This window comes from Astatotilapia calliptera, chromosome 6 (genome assembly GCF_900246225.1).
Source record: "Astatotilapia calliptera chromosome 6, fAstCal1.2, whole genome shotgun sequence".
NCBI classification, from domain to species: Eukaryota; Metazoa; Chordata; class Actinopteri; order Cichliformes; family Cichlidae; genus Astatotilapia; species Astatotilapia calliptera.
The window spans coordinates 25,468,652-25,486,376 of record NC_039307.1 but is presented as its reverse complement, the minus strand read 5'-3'; the positions used below and the strand labels follow the sequence as shown (position 1 = coordinate 25,486,376).

The window sequence follows — 17,725 nt, the reverse complement described above, 5'->3', positions numbered from 1 at the left end:
GTTAGAGTATGTGCTTTTTACACATGCATACACATTAATGATACCCATAATCTAATAGTCTAAATGGCAGCGCTATAGGCTTATTTAAAGTGTTGGGTAGTTGTTTAGGATGACAGCCAGTTGACTCTGCGTTTTCTCTCTGTTTCCCAGATGAACAAGGCCATTGTTTACATTGAGGAGATGGACAGTGTGGCAGATGTTACTTTTCCTGCCATCCCCCAAGTGGTTTCCCTTCTCATGTATGACGACACATCTAAAATGAAAGACAGACCCTACCCACCCAATGGATACCCTGTTGTTTGTGTGACGGTGAGTGAGACGCTGCTTTATTTACTCTAATATAGAATCAAACAAAGCACTTTTTCAGTAGTAATTATTATATAAAACATATTGGTAATGCTGTTTTTAAAAATGTAAGGTTTATCATATTGTTTCCAGGCCTGCAACCCTAAACATCATGACTTTGATAAAACGGGTTCCATCTGTGCCGCGGAGAACATCAACGACACGCTCACTCAGTACCGCTGGCTCATCAGCGCTCCCACCGGATCAGATGGAGTAACCAGCCCCATGAGGGAAGTGGACACTAACACTTTCTTCACCAACACCAAGTCCATCACCTTGGATTCAATCTACTTCCAAGCCGGCTCTAGGGTTCAGTGTGCAGCAAGGGCTTTCAATGCCAACGGAGATGCTGGCCTGGAGCTCGTCAGTTCTATAGTTGTGATCAGCAAAGAGGAGGGTAAGAAGAAGCCAGCAGAGATTTACAGACAAAATACTGGATGTAGAATTATCTGGTTTAGCTGACCCTACCTTTTGCAGGTATGTGTCAGCCTCGTATCCCGGGTACTGTTGGAGCTGAACCTTTCTCTGCAAAGATTCGCTACACGGGTCCAGATGATCCAGACTTTCCCAACCTCATCAAACTGACAGTCCACATGCCTCACATGGACGGTAAGTGGCAAATTTTGTTGCAAATCTCAATATATGCCCTTATATAGCCAATGTGTGTGACAAAAAAAAAACAAAACAATCTTTTGCCCGTTCATCAGGAATGCTGCCAGTGATCTCCACAAGACCTCTGTCCAACTTTGAGCTTACCCTGAGCCCGGATGGCACACGTGTGGGCAACCATCGCTGCTCCAATTTGCTGGACTTCAATGAGATCCAAACCGGCTACGGCTTCATCACAGACGCAACAAAGAACCCTGAAATAATTGGGGAGACATCGCCCTATCAATACAGCGTTGTCATGCGTTCAGCCAACTCTCTGCGCTTTTACAGGAATCTCAACTTAGAGGCCTGCCTCTGGGAGTTCACCAGCTACTATGACATGTCAGAGCTGCTGAACGACTGTGGAGGATCCATCGGAACCGATGGACAGGTAGGAAAAAAAGTTAAATAAGTGAAGACGGTAAAATGTGTTTTAAAATCACCACATTTTACTCAGTCTGAATATTTTTTTTAAGTTTGTAACATTTACAGGAGGGCCAGGATCCAAGGTTTTCCAGCAGAAAGCTATATAGTAACATTATGAATGAGATATTGTGATTCAACTGGTATTAGCTGAATTGCCTGGTGAGCCTGTCTCTAGCTAGCTTGCTAGCAGTACCCCATAAAGTTGATTGTGTTCATCTGGAGGTCGCGTTATTCATCCAAGTGACCGGCTGACTAGAGGTTTCTCCAACCTTATAAATGATACAGCTGCATGACTGAAGCTCGGGCTGTTAGCTCAGTTTTGTTAGCCAGTGGTGTTAGTTTTGGTCATTATTGCAACTGTAGCATTTGTAAGGTTGGAGAAACCTGCAGCCAGCTGAGATTGAAGAAGTCACTTGGATGAGGGACAAAAAGTGTGTTTCACTGAAAAAGTCCAGATGAGCAGAATCAACTTCCTGGGATTTTCTTACCTGGATGATTAAAGACACTCACTAGCATTAGTTCCCAAAGAAATAGGTATTATTCACGACGGTGCCTTTTCCCTGCCCATTTAGGTGCTGAACCTGGTCCAGTCTTATGTCACCCTGCGTGTTCCTCTCTTTGTGTCTTACGTCTTCCACTCTCCGGTGGCTGTCGGAGGCTGGCAGCACTTTGACCTGCAATCAGAGCTCAAGCTCACCTTTGTGTATGACACAGCTATTCTGTGGCAGGATGGCATTGGCAGCCCACCTGAAGCTGAACTACAAGGTATCTTCATAGCCAACGCTGTTAGTCTTTACTGAGGAAAAATGTAAATTGGTGACGCTCATTGGAAAACGTTCCCCTCTGTACTCGTAGGAGCCATGTACCCCACCAGTATGCGTATAAATGAGGAGGGCCGTCTCGTTGTCAACTTCAAGACCGAGGCACGCTTCAGGGGGCAGTTTGTCATGTCTCATCCAGGTATGCATGTACAGTGTACACACCCTAAACCCATCTTGTGGGGTCATTCTGTACAAGCCGCCTCTGATTACCCTGTGGTCCACATCCTGTCGTTATCTATTTATGGAGTTCCACCTCAGGGGTCTTCCTGTTTGAAAGACCCAGAGGTCATTCAGCAAATGTCAAAATGACCCAACAGCGTTTACTTTTAGGCCGCAAGTAGCACAGGCAGTGTGAAAGGTCACTCTATAAATAAGTAGACACTGTTACTAGCTTAGGTTGGGCAAATTGCATTTGTGAAGATTTATGACTGTATACATGTTTGTTTTCAGGAACCAGCGTGTCATCTATGGTGATATGTGCTGACCACTCTGGGCTGACGTTCACTCTAGCCCTGGTCAGGACTGAGCCTACATACAACCAGCCCATGCAGCAGTGGAGCTTTGTCTCTGATTTTGCTGTGAGTCATTTAACTGTGAAAGCATCCTTCAACTGGTAAAGAAATAGCAAACCAAACAGCCCCATTCCTCAATGTCTGTCCAACCTCTAGGTACGAGACTACTCCGGGACTTATACAGTGAAGCTGGTCCCCTGCATTGCATCACCCAATGGGGAGTTCAGCATCCCTCCTGTCTGCCACCCAAGGGAGCCGCTTACTTTTGATATGGACATTCGCTTCCAGCAGGTTAGAGCTGATCGCTCTTAAAGGCTTTTTCAGTGTGTTGTATTTACACTTTGATGCATTATTTATTGCCTTTTTAATGATCCTTGCTCGGCAGGTGAGTGACCCGGTGGCAGCCGAGTTCAGCCTCAACACACAAATGTTCCTGCTGTCCAAGAAAGAGCTGTGGTTGTCCGATGGCTCCATGGGATTTGGAGAAGGAACCGATGCTGCTTTTTCAGAAGGTACTACACTGCTGCCATCTAGTGGTGTTAAGTAACATCACAGTGGGAAACCATGACCCACAGGGAATGTCACGTCATCTGTACTTCAATTCAGGCTCCATGATTTATGGCCGTGTGATGGTGGATCCAGTCCAGAACCTGGGTGACTCCTTCTCCTGCAGCATTGAGAAAGTCTTCCTCTGCACCGGAATGGATGGTTACGTTCCCAAATACAACCCCACTAACAAAGAGTATGGCTGCCTGGCAGACGCACCCTCTCTACTGCACAGATTCAAGATCCTGGTATGATGCAATAGATCACAAAGTATGATTGGATACTGTGGAAGTGAAAAAAGTAGATGGGGTTTCTGATTTTTCTGTGTGTGTGTGCCGTTCTGCAGGACAAAGCCCAGCCAGAGACTCAAGCTACATCATTTGGTGACGTTTCTTTTAAGGCCACACTGGCGCAGGACACACCAGGAGCTCTGTCTTTGATCAGACAGCCAGGCACTGACGGCTTCACACTGTCTTCCTCTCCACTTTTTCAGGTCTGCATTATTCTCAGATACAATATGTTCATATATGGAGGCCCAAAACTGAAGAAACAAAAAAACCATAAATAAATGAATAATTTAAGTAAATATGGTGAAAAACATAGACATGCTTTTCCATGTTGATCCTTTGAATGACAGCACCCTCATGTTAAAGTAGAAATTGATCAAAATTGATAAAAATCAATAAATACACATAACGTAATAATACAAAACTGAATTTTAAGTGGTAATGATAATAAATATGGGAACTAATGCAAAAGCGATGGAATAAACTAGCACGGCCTGCAATATTTTTTCAAATTCTTCTTTTCAAAGTCTTTGTTTCGCATTTATCAAACAAAATTCAATCAAAGACACAAGCTTTGGTTACCATAAAGCTACAAGCAACATATGTTAAATGTGAAGGGTGAAACGAATTTAAATGGAAATATAAATGTTTTTAAAAATATTTTGATATTAATGATCGCTGTATGTGTGACAATGTTTGTGCAAAGTATTGTTGCGACTGGCCCACCCGGTAAGAACGAGGTAGGATACTTACAGACATATGTGCGTACATATGCTACAAATATTATAGTAGGATTAATGGTTGTACATTTAATGATAAAATACTTTATTTATTATTATTATTATTAAATATTTTTTGTTTGTTTTTTAAATTTGGCACTTCTGGTCCTCCGTAGTTGTTTTGCACAGGCCCAGACTTAAAGAGAATTACACATCTTGTGCTTTCAGGTGGCTGCTGGTCGAGAATGGTTCATCCACACCATCTACACTGTCCGCTCCAGAGAAAATGCCAACCGCAACATTGGCAAGCGCAGCGTAGAGTACCTCCATCACAGCATCTTCTCTGTTGAGCAACCCCGCTCCTCCACCCGCCACCGCCGTGCCGCCCCCTCTTTCTCCGCTCCTGCTGTAGCCCAAGACATCGGTATCGAAAATAATCGGGGCACCAACATCCAGCACATCGCCCTGGACCGAAGAGACCGCATTGTGGTCAGCCAGCGCCAGCCTTGGCTCCCTAATCGTGACAGTTTCTTAGAGCGCCCCCTGCTGGAGAGTTCAGGCAGAGAGCCGAGTGATACTTCCACTATACCTTTGCTGGTGGGCGTCGCAGGCCTGATCCTCCTCACCTGCCTCATTGCCACCGTCGTCATTCTCCTGCTCCGGCGCAAGAAGCGTGAAAAGAAGAGCCAGTACACTCCTTACGCCACCTCCTCTTCTTCAGCCTACAACGGCTACAGTCACAGCCCAGCAGGCATGTGGGGTGGCTCAGACAGCTCAGAGGTGTAAATGTGGGCCCGGCTCCAGTTCAAACATCTGTCCCCTATTAAAGGGACTTTGATAAGTCTCCTCCACCAATGTGCCTTCGATGCCAAACTTGTGTAGCACTGAAAAGAGCCCAGAACAGTCTGTGGACAGCAAAGGATGTCAGTACTCGGGGCCCACAGGCGTGAATGCACCAGAATAATGAGGCTTGCTGATCTCTGATAATTGTTTGTCTTTAATTTACTGTACGTTCGTGCCTTTATTACAACCTATGCAGGATCATGGATATAAGTAGAAGCCCCTCCAAATATATCTGTTTCATTTAGGTTCCAAGTTGTAAAATATCGCTCTTTATCCAGTGTTTGCAAATGCATGTAATGTAACTTGTGAGTAAATGGCATCCTTGTTTAAATCTCATAAAAGCAAATTATTTTCTATTCAGTCTTTTTTTTTTGTTAATTGCTGTATTTCACCATGTTCATTATGTTTTTTTAGTGGAGAACAAAAAGGACTGAATGTTAGTCAAAACTGAGCTTAATGAATGATGTGATTCTTTTTCCTTCTATAAGAAGCCTGCAATACTACTACTGAGAAGAGTACTACTGTGGTGTCACTGAAAGGGATTGTAAATGTTATTTTAGTCTTTTGAAAATGCAGAAATCCACTTTTTTTTTTTACATTTTCTAGATAAATGTGGCTAAAATCAGATGCACACCTATCTGTGTACATATCAATGTAGGACTATGGGTAAAAGGAAAAAAAGTATTACTACACCCTGGTGAAACTTGAAAAAAGAAAAATCTGTCTGGTTTGTTGATCAAGGCCTGAAAACAAGTGCAGTATAAAAACTATACTTTTTCCTTCTACAAGTGACAGCATATTTTAATGTGCCAACTATTAGTAGACTTTTATGGCTTATTAACTTTGTGAAAATTTTCCAAATACTGGATGTATGTAAACTTAAACTGCCAAACTGAAAAGAAATATTTTATGAACGTGTCATTTATCAGCTTTTTTGTTTGTTTTTTTTAAAAAAAGGGGGGAGATTTATTTGCGATGCTCAAAAAGACATTTTCTACAATATAAGATACAAGAACAGATGTTTTCTTAAAAATAAAAAAGGGTACATATTGTTTGTTTCAAGCAATGGAATGTGGTACAACCAACAGGCATAAATACACATATTTCAATTAAGTACTAGTAAAAAATAAGGACTAGCAAACAAAATCTAACCCAGCACAGCTGCAGTGTTTAGGTAAGTGACAACAAGGCAGGCTTGTAAAGAAACACTTCCTAGAACCTAAAACAACCATATCAGTCCGTCAGGGATTTTACACAGTACATTATCACAGCCTGCAAACAAACACAGACACTAGGACTAATGATAGCTGGCTGCCGTCTTTAATTCTGTTAATGCGGGTTTTTCCAGCAGCTTCACAACTTGAGCTTTTTCCTTCGTCCTCGACCGTCTGGAGTTCCCTCTGACTTTCGTTTCTGCGCCTGGGAGGGAAAAAATGGATTAAAAAAATAATAATAAAAGGATGTTGTCCTTAATAGACAGCTTAAAATAGTTTGAAATGTTTATTATGGGATGAATTTGTAGCTTACCGAGCCGGTCTTTGGGCCCCGTTTCTTCTTTTCCGCCTTCTCCCTCTCCTCCAGCTCCATGTTCTCTCTCTCTATCAGGGTGATCAGGGTGTTGCATCGCCTCTGGAGCTCCTACACGATAAATGGGGGGAGAAAATAAAAATTGCATTTTTAATTATTAAAACAATTTTTTAAAAATGTTTAAATAACAGAAGAAAAAAAACTGAGAAATAAGAGTGAAGTAATCCAAACTCACCATTGCAGTCCTAGATTTGAGGAACCAGTCGAAGCGGAACTGTGGTGAGTTGCGGATGCACTGGCGGAGCTCGTCGTACACGCTCTCCTTATCAAAGCCAAGCTTGTGAAGCATACAGATGAGGAAGCGGTCTTCCTCCTCTGTGTAGTTCTTGCCTTTGTTAGTCCCGTAGGAGATACGGAGCTGATGGAAAGGAGCCTTGTAGCGGCCAATCTAAAGGAGGATTTGAGAAACACATTGAAGGATAAACACAATGCTGAATGAGAAATCTACTCAGCAACTTGCACTACAAAAAGAATCTTTTTTGGGGTTTTTTAGAAAACATACTATATGATACGGGGCCGATGGCGCGATATGGCAGCCTGGCTTCTGTCAGTCTGCCCCAGGGCAGCTGTGGCTACAACTGTAGCTGCCTCCACCACAGTGTGTGTGAATGTGACAGTGAATGAATAGTGGAATGGTAAAGCGCTTTGAGTGTCTAGAAAAGCGCTATATAAATGCAATCCATCATTATTATCATTATTATTATTATTATTATTATTTCAAAGTTGACTGACTGCTACCTTTGAGTCCAGTGCTTTCTTGATGCTGATCCTCCTCTGAATCCTGGCCTCTCCTCTTTCTATCTGAGCCATGATCTTTTCAATATCCTGCAACTCATTGCAGCGCTCCCAGAATACAGCTGCAGGAAAGGACACGAACATGAAGTCACACAATAAATCAATTTAAATATCTGGGTTTGCTTTCGACAGAAGAAAAAAAAAATCCATTACCAGAATATTCCATGACTTCCTCCGGAGTTTTCCCCTCAACCTCTCTGGCAATGTTCTCAATATCATCTCTCCCCCACTTCTCGTTTGCTTTGATGAACTGGTTGAAGTCACGTTTGTTCCAAATAGTAAATCCCTGCGACAAGCGTACAGTTGATCCGTTAATGCACAATTTAGAGAAATATGCAAACATTTCATTTCCTGTATATCAGCCACTGGCTGCAAGTCAACAAGAAAAATAATCCACCTGTTGCAGAAGGGTTTCCTTCTCTTCCAGTTCCTCCTCTGTGAGGGCCTCGGCCTCATCGATCTTAGCCTGCTCCTCCTTCTGGACCTGAGCAGAGTTTGGTATGTCTGGATTGCGAGGAACCTTAAGAGACAAAGCCACAGATCCAGTTAGAGTCTTCTCAAAAGACAACAAAATTTGGACAAATAGGAATGTGTTTGATCTCTTTGAACCTTATATCCAATGGTCTTTCTGTAGAAGAGAATTTCCTTTTCTAGAAGCTCAAAAAGACGTGGAGGGAAGAACTGGAAGTCCTGCACATTTGGCTGCTTAGGCGGACGAGGAGCCTGGCAAAAAAAAAAAAAAAGGCAATCCAAAATAAGTAATAGGGACATGCACAACTAGTCACCTAATCATCGCTATTGTCACTAGTCTGTACCAAACGTATTCATTCAGTCTAACTGATTTACAATTGATACTCAATGCAGTAAATCAGCGGTCCCCAACCCCCGGGCCTCGGACCGGTCCGTGAGTCGTTTGGTACCGGGCCGCGAGAGTTGAGGCTCAGGTGTGAAATGTATAGTTTTCAGGGTTTTATCGGTTTTCAGCGTTATTTTGTTATTATCGTTTACTCTGTTTTCCTTGGTCTTTTCACGTGTGTTATGAATAAATTTTCTTTTTTCGGTACAGGTACTAGTTTTATTTTGTTGTATTTATCCGCGACACCTTAAAGGCCGGTCCATGAAAATATTGTCGGGCATAAACCGGTCCCTGGCGCAAAGGTTGGGGACCGCTGCAGTAAATGGTTGTTTCCTAAATGTTATGCCGCCACCTGCCACCAGTTGGCGCATCACTGCTGAGAAACGCCATTAATCTAGGCCTGATTGTTTTAGTAATAGTATAATTGTTAGTTTTTCGTGTTAGTTCTTTAAAAAGGTGAAAGACTGAGATCACAGATAAAACAATGTTTTGTAATAACATGTTTTCATATCATATTTAACATCAGTTTATTATACGTGTTTTTCTTAGTTGCCTGTTTGGAGAATACAATGCAATGTCCATAATGCACAATGTAAGGTGGCACACAGTTAAGCGACATGATTCATTATTGAAGAATGTGATTAATGGTATCACATGGTTTTCTTTACAAGGCTTTTGACATTGTATATTAAACGGTTAACAAATTTAACTTAATAACTGAATGTTTCTTAGTTTTACACTAGTTCACTGGACTAATTTGAGTTTTTCCTTGTTTAGTCATCAAAGAACTTAGTCAAACCCCCAATAAATAAACATTAAACATCCTGATGCTTTAATAGATTCTGTCTGTATGATGTTTGTACAGTGATGGTTTCCTACCTTTGGTGCTTTGGGCTCACTGACTCGCAGAGCTTCTCTGAAGTAGGCATCCACCGCGTAATTGGCTTTCCTTTCTCTCTTGGGCGGCTCGATCCAGTTTGTAATGACCTGAACGGAAAAATGAAAATCACAAGCTAAGGATTTAAGTCTTTTCCCAAAAGAAAGGCAGTCCCAGATTATAAATACCGATGCTGGCCAACCTATTTACCTTCTTCTTCTCTCTGTAGTCCTCTCCTTCGAAGGTGTACACGCTGGTGTTCTCCGTGTCCATGGTGAAGTTTCTCAAAGAGCTCTCGCCCAGCGATGACATTCTCTCCTTCATCTCCATAGTCTGGTACACAATCATTTCAAAGTGTTTGATTTTTTAAATTCACACAATAACTTTCGATTGATGCTTTTCAGCTAATGCAACCAGACTCACCTTCCTTTCACCTCTCTCCAGGATGGCATCGATGTCATCATCTGTGATCTCGCTCTCTTTGGAAGCAAACACATGTGTGGCACCGTGGCGGATGATGGAGAGCATCTCATCCTTACCCAGTTTGTTTGCACTCGGATCCACAAGTCTCCCTATTTTCAAAAAATAAATAAAATAAAGTTTAGTTTATTTCGCAATTTCCAACAAGTACCACTATGTGAACTTCATATTTTATTTCTTAGCAGCATGCAGGACACTAAAACAAGTTTAAACAGGCTGACTTTAAGTGAGATGAGTTACCTTGCTGGATGACGATCGAGTCCAGGCGCAGTTTCATCTCGGCCCTCTCCACAATCCTCTCCTCCACTGTGTTTTCAGTGATGAAACGGAAAACTCGGACCTGCTTCTGCTGACCAATCCTGTGAGCTCGGTCCTAAGCAGATGAAAAAAAACAAGCAAACAAAAAAGTCAGGTAATCTGACCGAAACAATCAAGTTCATTGGTTACACTCATGCTCAGGTAGATCATCATATTAGACTACTAACCATGGCCTGAAGATCGACTTGAGGGTTCCAGTCTGAGTCGTAGAGGATGACTACATCTGCTGTTGCCAGGTTAATACCCAGACCTCCAGCCCTGGTGCTCAACATAAAGATGAACTTTGAGCTGTTGGGCTCATTGAAAACATTGATGGAGATCTGTAAATACACAAACACGTGAAAATTAAGTGCTTTTATAGTCACACTCTCAATACCAAACACTCAGGAATTGCTTTTGGTTATGGAAGATGACAAATCCACATCTCACCTGTCTCTCCTCGTGTGGAGTTTGCCCATCCAGGCGACAGTAACCGTAGTTCCTCCACATGCAGTAGTCCTCCAAGATGTCCAGCATCCTGGTCATCTGACTGAAGATGAGCACACGTGAACCTACAAAACAGGGATGTGGAGACGTTAAGAGACGTAATTAAAACAATTTTGCAATTCTACCAGCATTTAAAAATGTATATGCAAACGGGAGCATGAGCCCTCCCGCCAGTAATAAAGAGATAACTAAAATACTGAACAAAAAGAATCCACACACCCTGCTCTTTTAGCTTGGGCAGCAGCTTGTCTAGCACCACCATCTTGCCGCTGTTCACCGCCAGGTGGATGTCTGTTGTGTACGGTGGGCCGGGCTCAGCCCCATCAAACAGGTAAGGATGGTTGCAGCATTTCCTCAGCTGCATGAGAACGTTCAGCAGACGCATCTTGTCCATTTTACCCGCCGAGTTCAGAATGTCGATGTCCTTCATCAGAATCTTTGTGTACCTGACGGGTAGTAGCACACAACAACTTAAGTTCAGCATCCACAAATACAGCAGGGGAAAAACACAAAAACAGCTCAGGTCTTGTTTTATAGCAAGTCCATTTTAACTGGGGATGCTTACCACTCCCGCTGCATCTTACTCAGGCCAACATAAATCTTGATCTCCTTCTTGGGGAGCAGAGTTTTCTCCACGTCTGCTTTGATACGACGAAGCAAGAAAGGACGCAGCACCTACACGCAGGGAGCGCATTAACCCAACTGAAATATAACACACCTTACAACGTACAGCAGCGTGCTGGATAGTCGCATTAAATACATACAGTGTGAAGACGTTCAACCAACTTTTGATCACCCAGGCAGTTATTTGTGTCAAACCAGGAATCAAAGTCCTGAGAAAAAAGAAGAGAAATTAAATTGGCACCTTAATACAGAAACACCTCTTCTCTAAAGCGTTTTCAAGACTTCTTCTATAAACTACTGATTTTGTGGTTTTCTATAGAAATCCTACTTCTGATGAGTTGAAGACATCAGGCAGCAGGAAGTTCAGGAGAGCCCACAGCTCATGGAGGTTGTTTTGCAGGGGTGTTCCAGTCAACAGCAAACGATTGGTGGTCTTAAATTCACGCACAATTTCTGATAACTATGGAGAAGCAAAGAAAACCTTAGCGATCTGACCATCTCACAGTACTAAAGGTTAGGTGGCTGACATGTATAACTATTTTGTTTCAGCAGCTGTCTGACCTTTGACTTCTCGTTCTTGATCCTGTGAGCCTCATCAATGACCAGGTATCTCCAGTTGAATTTTTTGAACACCGCCTTTTCAATGATGAGCATCTCGTAGGATGTCACGCACACATCCCACTCTCCAGGCAGCAGCACATCTCGGATCAGGGCAGTCTGTCATTGAAGCAGAAAACTGTTTTTACCACCAGAGTTCTACAGATTAATCTCATAAATATGTGTCTACAATACATAAAAAAATAATAATTTTAAACCAGAACAATACATGAGTGTTGTCGGTTACACAATCGTTTCCTGTGTCACAAACAACAAACAATAAATTATTATTCAAAAATAGATGTTATTACCTGTTATTTTAGCAATCTAAATTGCAGTCATAAAAACCAACTACTAAGAGCCTACCTCCCACAACGTATGGCATAAGGACTTTTTAAAGACTGAATTAAGACATTAAACAACAATTAAGGCCTTATTGTTTAGATTGCAGTATTTAACACATTTTAAAACTTTTTTAAATGCCTGTGGGAGTCAAAAAACAAAAACAAAAAAAAACAAAACAATATGGAGTCCACCAAATAGAACTGGTGAAGGACAACCAAAGCATCTGAAAAATGCTTTGATTTTCACACCATTGATACATTTTTGACACAGCTTACCCGCTCATCTCTGTCTCCGATCAGGCAGACAGCACGAAGGGAAGGCACCCATCTCTTGAACTCATTCATCCAGTTGTAGAGGGTGGACTTGGGAACCAGCACCATGTGAGGACCAGGGATGTTTCTGTAGTGCTTCATATAACCCAGCAGTGCAATAGTTTGGAGAGTCTTACCCAATCCCTGACAATAAGAAAAGAAAACATGAATGAAGAAAAACAAAAAAAAACAACAAAACATTATGACACGATAAAAATATCTGTAATTTAACTCCATGAATAAGTAGAAACGTGAAAAAGTGCTGACCATTTCATCGGCGAGGATACCATTGATTCCATTCTCGTACAAAGAAATGAGCCAGTTCAGACCACGGACCTGATAGTCCCTCATCTTCCCTGTTTTCACATCTACATTACAGACAAGAAAACAAAATTCTGTAAGAATTGTTTTAATTTTGTTTTGCCTAATAAAAACTCCCACCACTAGGGGGAGTGCTTCTGCTGCCTCTTATTGGGGCAGTAATAGATCAACAAGTGCAAGTCAAGTGAAATTTGCTTAGGAAGGCTCCTAACTGAGTGAAGTGACACAGATGAGCTGGCTGAATTCTGCTAAGTACAAAGACAATGTGCTTCAGTGCTTCCTTTATTGGCTGTATCAGGATCAGCCACATACAGTGGGGCAAAAAAGTATTTAGTCAGCCACCGATTGTGCAAGTTCCCCCACCTAAAATGATGACACAGGTCAGTAATTTGCACCAGAGGTACACTTCAACTGTGAGAGACAGAATGTGAAAAAAAAAATCCATGAATCCACATGGTAGGATTTGTAAAGAATTTATTCGTAAATCAGGGTGGAAAATAAGTATTTGGTCAATAACAAAAATACAACTCAATACTTTGTAACATAACCTTTGTTGGCAATAACAGAGGTCAAACATTTACTATAGGTCTTTACCAGGTTTGCACACACAGTAGCTGGTATTTTGGCCCATTCCTCCATGCAGATCTTCTCGAGAGCAGTGATGTTTTGGGGCTGTCGCCGAGCAACACGGACTTTCAACTCCCGCCACAGATTTTCTATGGGGTTGAGGTCTGGAGACTGGCTAGGCCACTCCAGGACTTTCAAATGCTTCTTACGGAGCCACTCCTTTGTTGCCCGGGCGGTGTGTTTTGGATCATTGTCATGTTGGAAGACCCAGCCTCGTTTCATCTTCAAAGTTCTCACTGATGGAAGGAGGTTTTGGCTCAAAATCTCACGATACATGGCCCCATTCATTCTGTCCTTAACACGGATCAGTCGTCCTGTCCCCTTGGCAGAAAAACAGCCCCATAGCATGATGTTTCCACCCCCATGCTTCACAGTAGGTATGGTGTTCTTGGGATGCAACTCAGTATTCTTCTTCCTCCAAACACGACGAGTTGAGTTTATACCAAAAAGTTCTACTTTGGTTTCATCTGACCACATGACATTCTCCCAATCCTCTGCTGTATCATCCATGTGCTCTCTGGCAAACTTCAGACGGGCCTGGACATGCACTGGCTTCAGCAGCGGAACACGTCTGGCACTGCGGGATTTGATTCCCTGCCGTTGTAGTGTGTTACTGATGGTGACCTTTGTTACTTTGGTCCCAGCTCTCTGCAGGTCATTCACCAGGTCCCCCCGTGTGGTTCTGAGATCTTTGCTCACCGTTCTCATGATCATTTTGACCCCACGGGATGAGACCTTGCGTGGAGCCCCAGATCGAGGAAGATTATCAGTGGTCTTGTATGTCTTCCATTTTCTGCTGATTGCTCCCACAGTTGATTTTTTCACACCAAGCTGCTTGCCTATTGTAGATTCACTCTTCCCAGTCTGGTGCAGGTCTACAATACTTTTCCTGGTGTCCTTCGAAAGCTCTTTGGTCTTGGCCATGGCGGAGTTTGGAGTCTGACTGTTTGAGGCTGTGGACAGGTGTCTTTTATACAGATGATGAGTTCAAACAGGTGCCATTCATACAGGTAACGAGTGGGGGACAGAAAAGCTTCTTACAGAAGACGTTACAGGTCTGTGAGAGCCAGAGATTTTCCTTGTTTGAGGTGACCAAATACTTATTTTCCACCCTGATTTACGAATAAATTCTTTACAAATCCTACCATGTGGATTCATGGATTTTTTTTTCACATTCTGTCTCTCACAGTTGAAGTGTACCTCTGGTGCAAATTACTGACCTCTGTCATCATTTTAAGTGGGGGAACTTGCACAATCGGTGGCTGACTAAATACTTTTTTGCCCCACTGTATATAACATATTTGTTATTTGCTCATGCTTTGAGTCCCCATAAAAACAGGTCTTTACTTACAGGAGGGAGACTCGTCAAAGCGAGTGCACACATTTGTGGTCTTTGTGCTCTCATTAAGAAGCTCTTCATCCTCTTCTTGTTCCGTGCGACGGTGGCGGTTGCTTTTAAAAAAATAATAAAAGACACAGCGTTATAAATCACAATGGGAGAAAACTTTCTAAATGGAGGAAAAGAAACTGTTCTGTAGGGATAGATACTCACTCTCCAGCTGAAAGCAAATTCTGTTTCTCGTCCTTCTTGATACGAGGACGTCCCGGTTTCATCTTGAGCGGTGAGGTGGGGGTCTTCTGTGCAGCTGGTTGGATGAAATGAGCAAACAGCTCTGTTTGCTTCAGCAGATACTCAAATCTGTTGGTCCGGTCTGTTTGCTGCATTACACAGAAAGAAAGTCCCATTCATCTTCCGACCCAGGAGTACAGTGGTGAGCCATGTAATGATGGAAGAGAGGACTTACCACTTTCTCCTCATAACCTGGAGTAGAGTCTTTAGTTTTGGAGGAAGATGAGGAGGAGGAGGCATCTTGTCCATCAGCACCTGCATCTGAAGAGGACTCTTTTCCAGCATCTGAAGAGTCAGACTTCTCCTAAGGGAGTGTATGGTGAAAACAAACCAGTCTTAGTGGATGTCGTCCTTATGTTTACAACAACAACAACAACTGATAGGAAGAGATGAGCTCACTGGCTCAAAAACAAGCCAAAGGGCAAACCAAAATTTCAAGGTGCATCGGTATTCACATTTGCAGAAAACAGGGCATGTATTGACTGAAATACCGTCAGTTCTTCTTCTAATCATATACTGTCACGGGAAGGTACTTTTGATAGCACATTTGCGTCACAGAATAAATCAGTCTCTTTTACCCCTCTGCTATCAGACGTGCTGAGAAGTACCAGTAATTTTGTGAATTTAAATCTCTATTAAAAGAAGATGAGGTGATAATGATAAGACTTTTTGTGGAGAAAATGCTTCCAATACAAAGCAAGGACGGTGTTTTGGAATTTCAGCTTTCTTTATGTGGGATTTTTATATTGATAGAAGTTTCAAATCATTTTTTGGCCGAGTTGTACGCAGCCAGCGAAGCAGCATCCTTCCCCGGTCACAACAGCCATTGCTACGCGGTCTGCTCCGAAAACAAAGGGGCAGACGGTACAGCTGAGAGGACTGCTTCTGCCCCCCCAATTTGTTTTCACGGGGTTTTCTAAAAGCCGACTCACTGTTATAAGCGTCCCACTGAGTGAACCAGGTCTGAGAGCAAGCATAGAACAAGTAAGGACTTCTGGAGCGATACGAGACAGGCAGCTAGCGGGGCTAAGCTAGTAGAGTGGGCGCTCATGAAAACGGCTGGCCTCGCTGCTGCGCTGGTGGATCTGGCTGTTGTCTTCGGGAGCTAATGGTAGCGCCGCTGCTAGCTAACTGACAAACTGAAAGTTTCACACAGTTGATTTCGAAAAATGCCTGAACAAGAGATGGACCTTTTCAGAGTTATACATTCGTGTGTCGGCTTTGTGAGAAACGAAGTCAGCGTCGAAAGGATATAATTCCCATTTTGAAACATCTTACCTCCGCTCCTCCGGCGTCTTCAACTTCAGCCTGCTCTTCCCGCTGTTCCACGCAGTTTGCGCTTTCGGACATTTTTGTCGATTTTCCTTTTCCGTTCAGGTATATCGTTTGTTATTAGGTGACTTGTGTGATCCCGTTTAAGAGCCGTTGAGAATTTTCGGAACTTCCTCTAGGTAAATAAGGACAATCCTGTTGTTTTTAATGAAAGACACACCGGTTGGTCGCAGGCAGCACGTTCGCGCTAGCAAGATTTTTCTCGCGCACCCGCGTTCACATAGTTACCGGGTCTGAGCGCGCTATCGCGAGATTTTATTATGCTGCCTTCGCAGACTGTCGAAAGTATTTGTTTTTGTTATGGCTCATATGACAGCTTCCAGTCATCTCCAAGGTTACTATAGTTAACTAAATCTAAACTAAAGCCTTTAAAAAATTAAACTTAACTAAAACGATTTTTAAACTGCAACAATGTATAGGTTAATATGATTAGTTTTAGTATTTGCTGGTTTAGTAAAACACTTTTATTATAACTTGATGGTTTTGCTGCTTATTGAATCTCTGGATGTCAGCAAGACCGGGACTCACCTTCTTTTAAAAGTTTTCTTTTTTATTGAAATACCTTTACTTATTGTTCTGAATCTAGCATCTGACATATGCCCTCCATGCAATGAATAATTAAAAAGACTAACACAAAAACTATTAAAAACAAAAATAAATAATGCATTTTCAAAAAAATTTTAACCAGACCTGACATATATATGGATACATTGATATGTTCCTTGCACTTCCAAAGTTACATGCTTTAATATTATAACTCATTTCTGAAGCCAATGACACTAGCATCACCCCTCTAGGAAGTTTGATGGGTTTCACTGATTAGAGAAAAGACATAGCCAAGTCAATATTTGTGATTGATAGGGTGAAATATTATAGTAAAGTAATATTTCAGTCCCACTTGTGTTTCCTAAAGTAACACGTTTTCTGGGAGTGGATGATGCAGTCATCTATGTGCTGTAGAGAGCTTACTCCCCATTTATAGAGTAAGAGCTGCACTGTGAGGATAAGCTTCTTTGATTTATCAAGTGCATTTCATACAACTCAGCTGCTGCTGCTGAGGGAAAAGTTACAGGAAATGTCAGCAAACACATCAACCATCTCATTGATTACCGACTGCTTGACAGAGAGACAGAGAGGCTGCGGTATGTAAGACTGGGCAGTGCTCAGTCTGATTTGTTGATGTGCAGTACAGGAGCTCCACAGGAGACTGTGCTGTCTCCACACCTGTTCACTTTGTACACCTCAGACTTTCAGTACAATTCTAGGTCATGGAACCTTTAGAAATCCCCTGACAGTTCTGCAGTGAGTAGATGTATTAGTAATGGGCAGTAGGAAGACTAGTGAGCACTATAGTGGATGCCTTTGTGGAGTGGTCTGGGAGCAATCATTTGC

General features: G+C 42.4%; 2 protein-coding genes across 3 annotated transcripts in view; one reads left to right on the top strand and one right to left on the bottom strand.

Annotated features, from left to right (window-relative positions):
• The window catches only part of frem3 (Fras1 related extracellular matrix 3), a 31,723-nt gene extending 25,651 nt beyond the window's left edge, over positions 1 to 6,072 (top strand). For both annotated transcript variants that reach the window (XM_026171332.1, XM_026171330.1), the window contains 12 exons: positions 151 to 309; positions 439 to 742; positions 823 to 954; positions 1,053 to 1,384; positions 1,992 to 2,184; positions 2,275 to 2,379; positions 2,691 to 2,818; positions 2,909 to 3,043; positions 3,138 to 3,264; positions 3,359 to 3,546; positions 3,645 to 3,791; positions 4,533 to 6,072. In XM_026171332.1, the coding sequence (XP_026027117.1) occupies positions 151 to 309; positions 439 to 742; positions 823 to 954; positions 1,053 to 1,384; positions 1,992 to 2,184; positions 2,275 to 2,379; positions 2,691 to 2,818; positions 2,909 to 3,043; positions 3,138 to 3,264; positions 3,359 to 3,546; positions 3,645 to 3,791; positions 4,533 to 5,090 (2,508 nt within the window). In that variant the 3' untranslated portion in view covers positions 5,091 to 6,072. The remainder of the gene's footprint in view (positions 1 to 150; positions 310 to 438; positions 743 to 822; positions 955 to 1,052; positions 1,385 to 1,991; positions 2,185 to 2,274; positions 2,380 to 2,690; positions 2,819 to 2,908; positions 3,044 to 3,137; positions 3,265 to 3,358; positions 3,547 to 3,644; positions 3,792 to 4,532) is intronic.
• Positions 6,073 to 6,445: 373 nt separating this feature from the next.
• Positions 6,446 to 16,573, bottom strand: smarca5 (SNF2 related chromatin remodeling ATPase 5). Its single transcript, XM_026171333.1, has 24 exons — positions 16,280 to 16,573; positions 15,177 to 15,305; positions 14,924 to 15,090; positions 14,723 to 14,823; positions 12,691 to 12,791; positions 12,388 to 12,567; positions 11,732 to 11,887; positions 11,499 to 11,630; positions 11,311 to 11,379; positions 11,112 to 11,221; positions 10,766 to 10,992; positions 10,490 to 10,611; positions 10,228 to 10,380; positions 9,983 to 10,115; positions 9,686 to 9,834; positions 9,473 to 9,595; positions 9,265 to 9,372; positions 8,139 to 8,252; positions 7,927 to 8,049; positions 7,683 to 7,815; positions 7,473 to 7,591; positions 6,910 to 7,122; positions 6,675 to 6,785; positions 6,446 to 6,566 (listed from the first exon to the last, which is right to left on the bottom strand). Exons 1-24 carry the CDS (start codon positions 16,349 to 16,351, stop codon positions 6,501 to 6,503), a joined length of 3,111 nt encoding a protein of 1,036 aa, XP_026027118.1. The 5' UTR covers positions 16,352 to 16,573; the 3' UTR covers positions 6,446 to 6,500.
• Between the last annotated feature and the right edge of the window lie 1,152 nt (positions 16,574 to 17,725).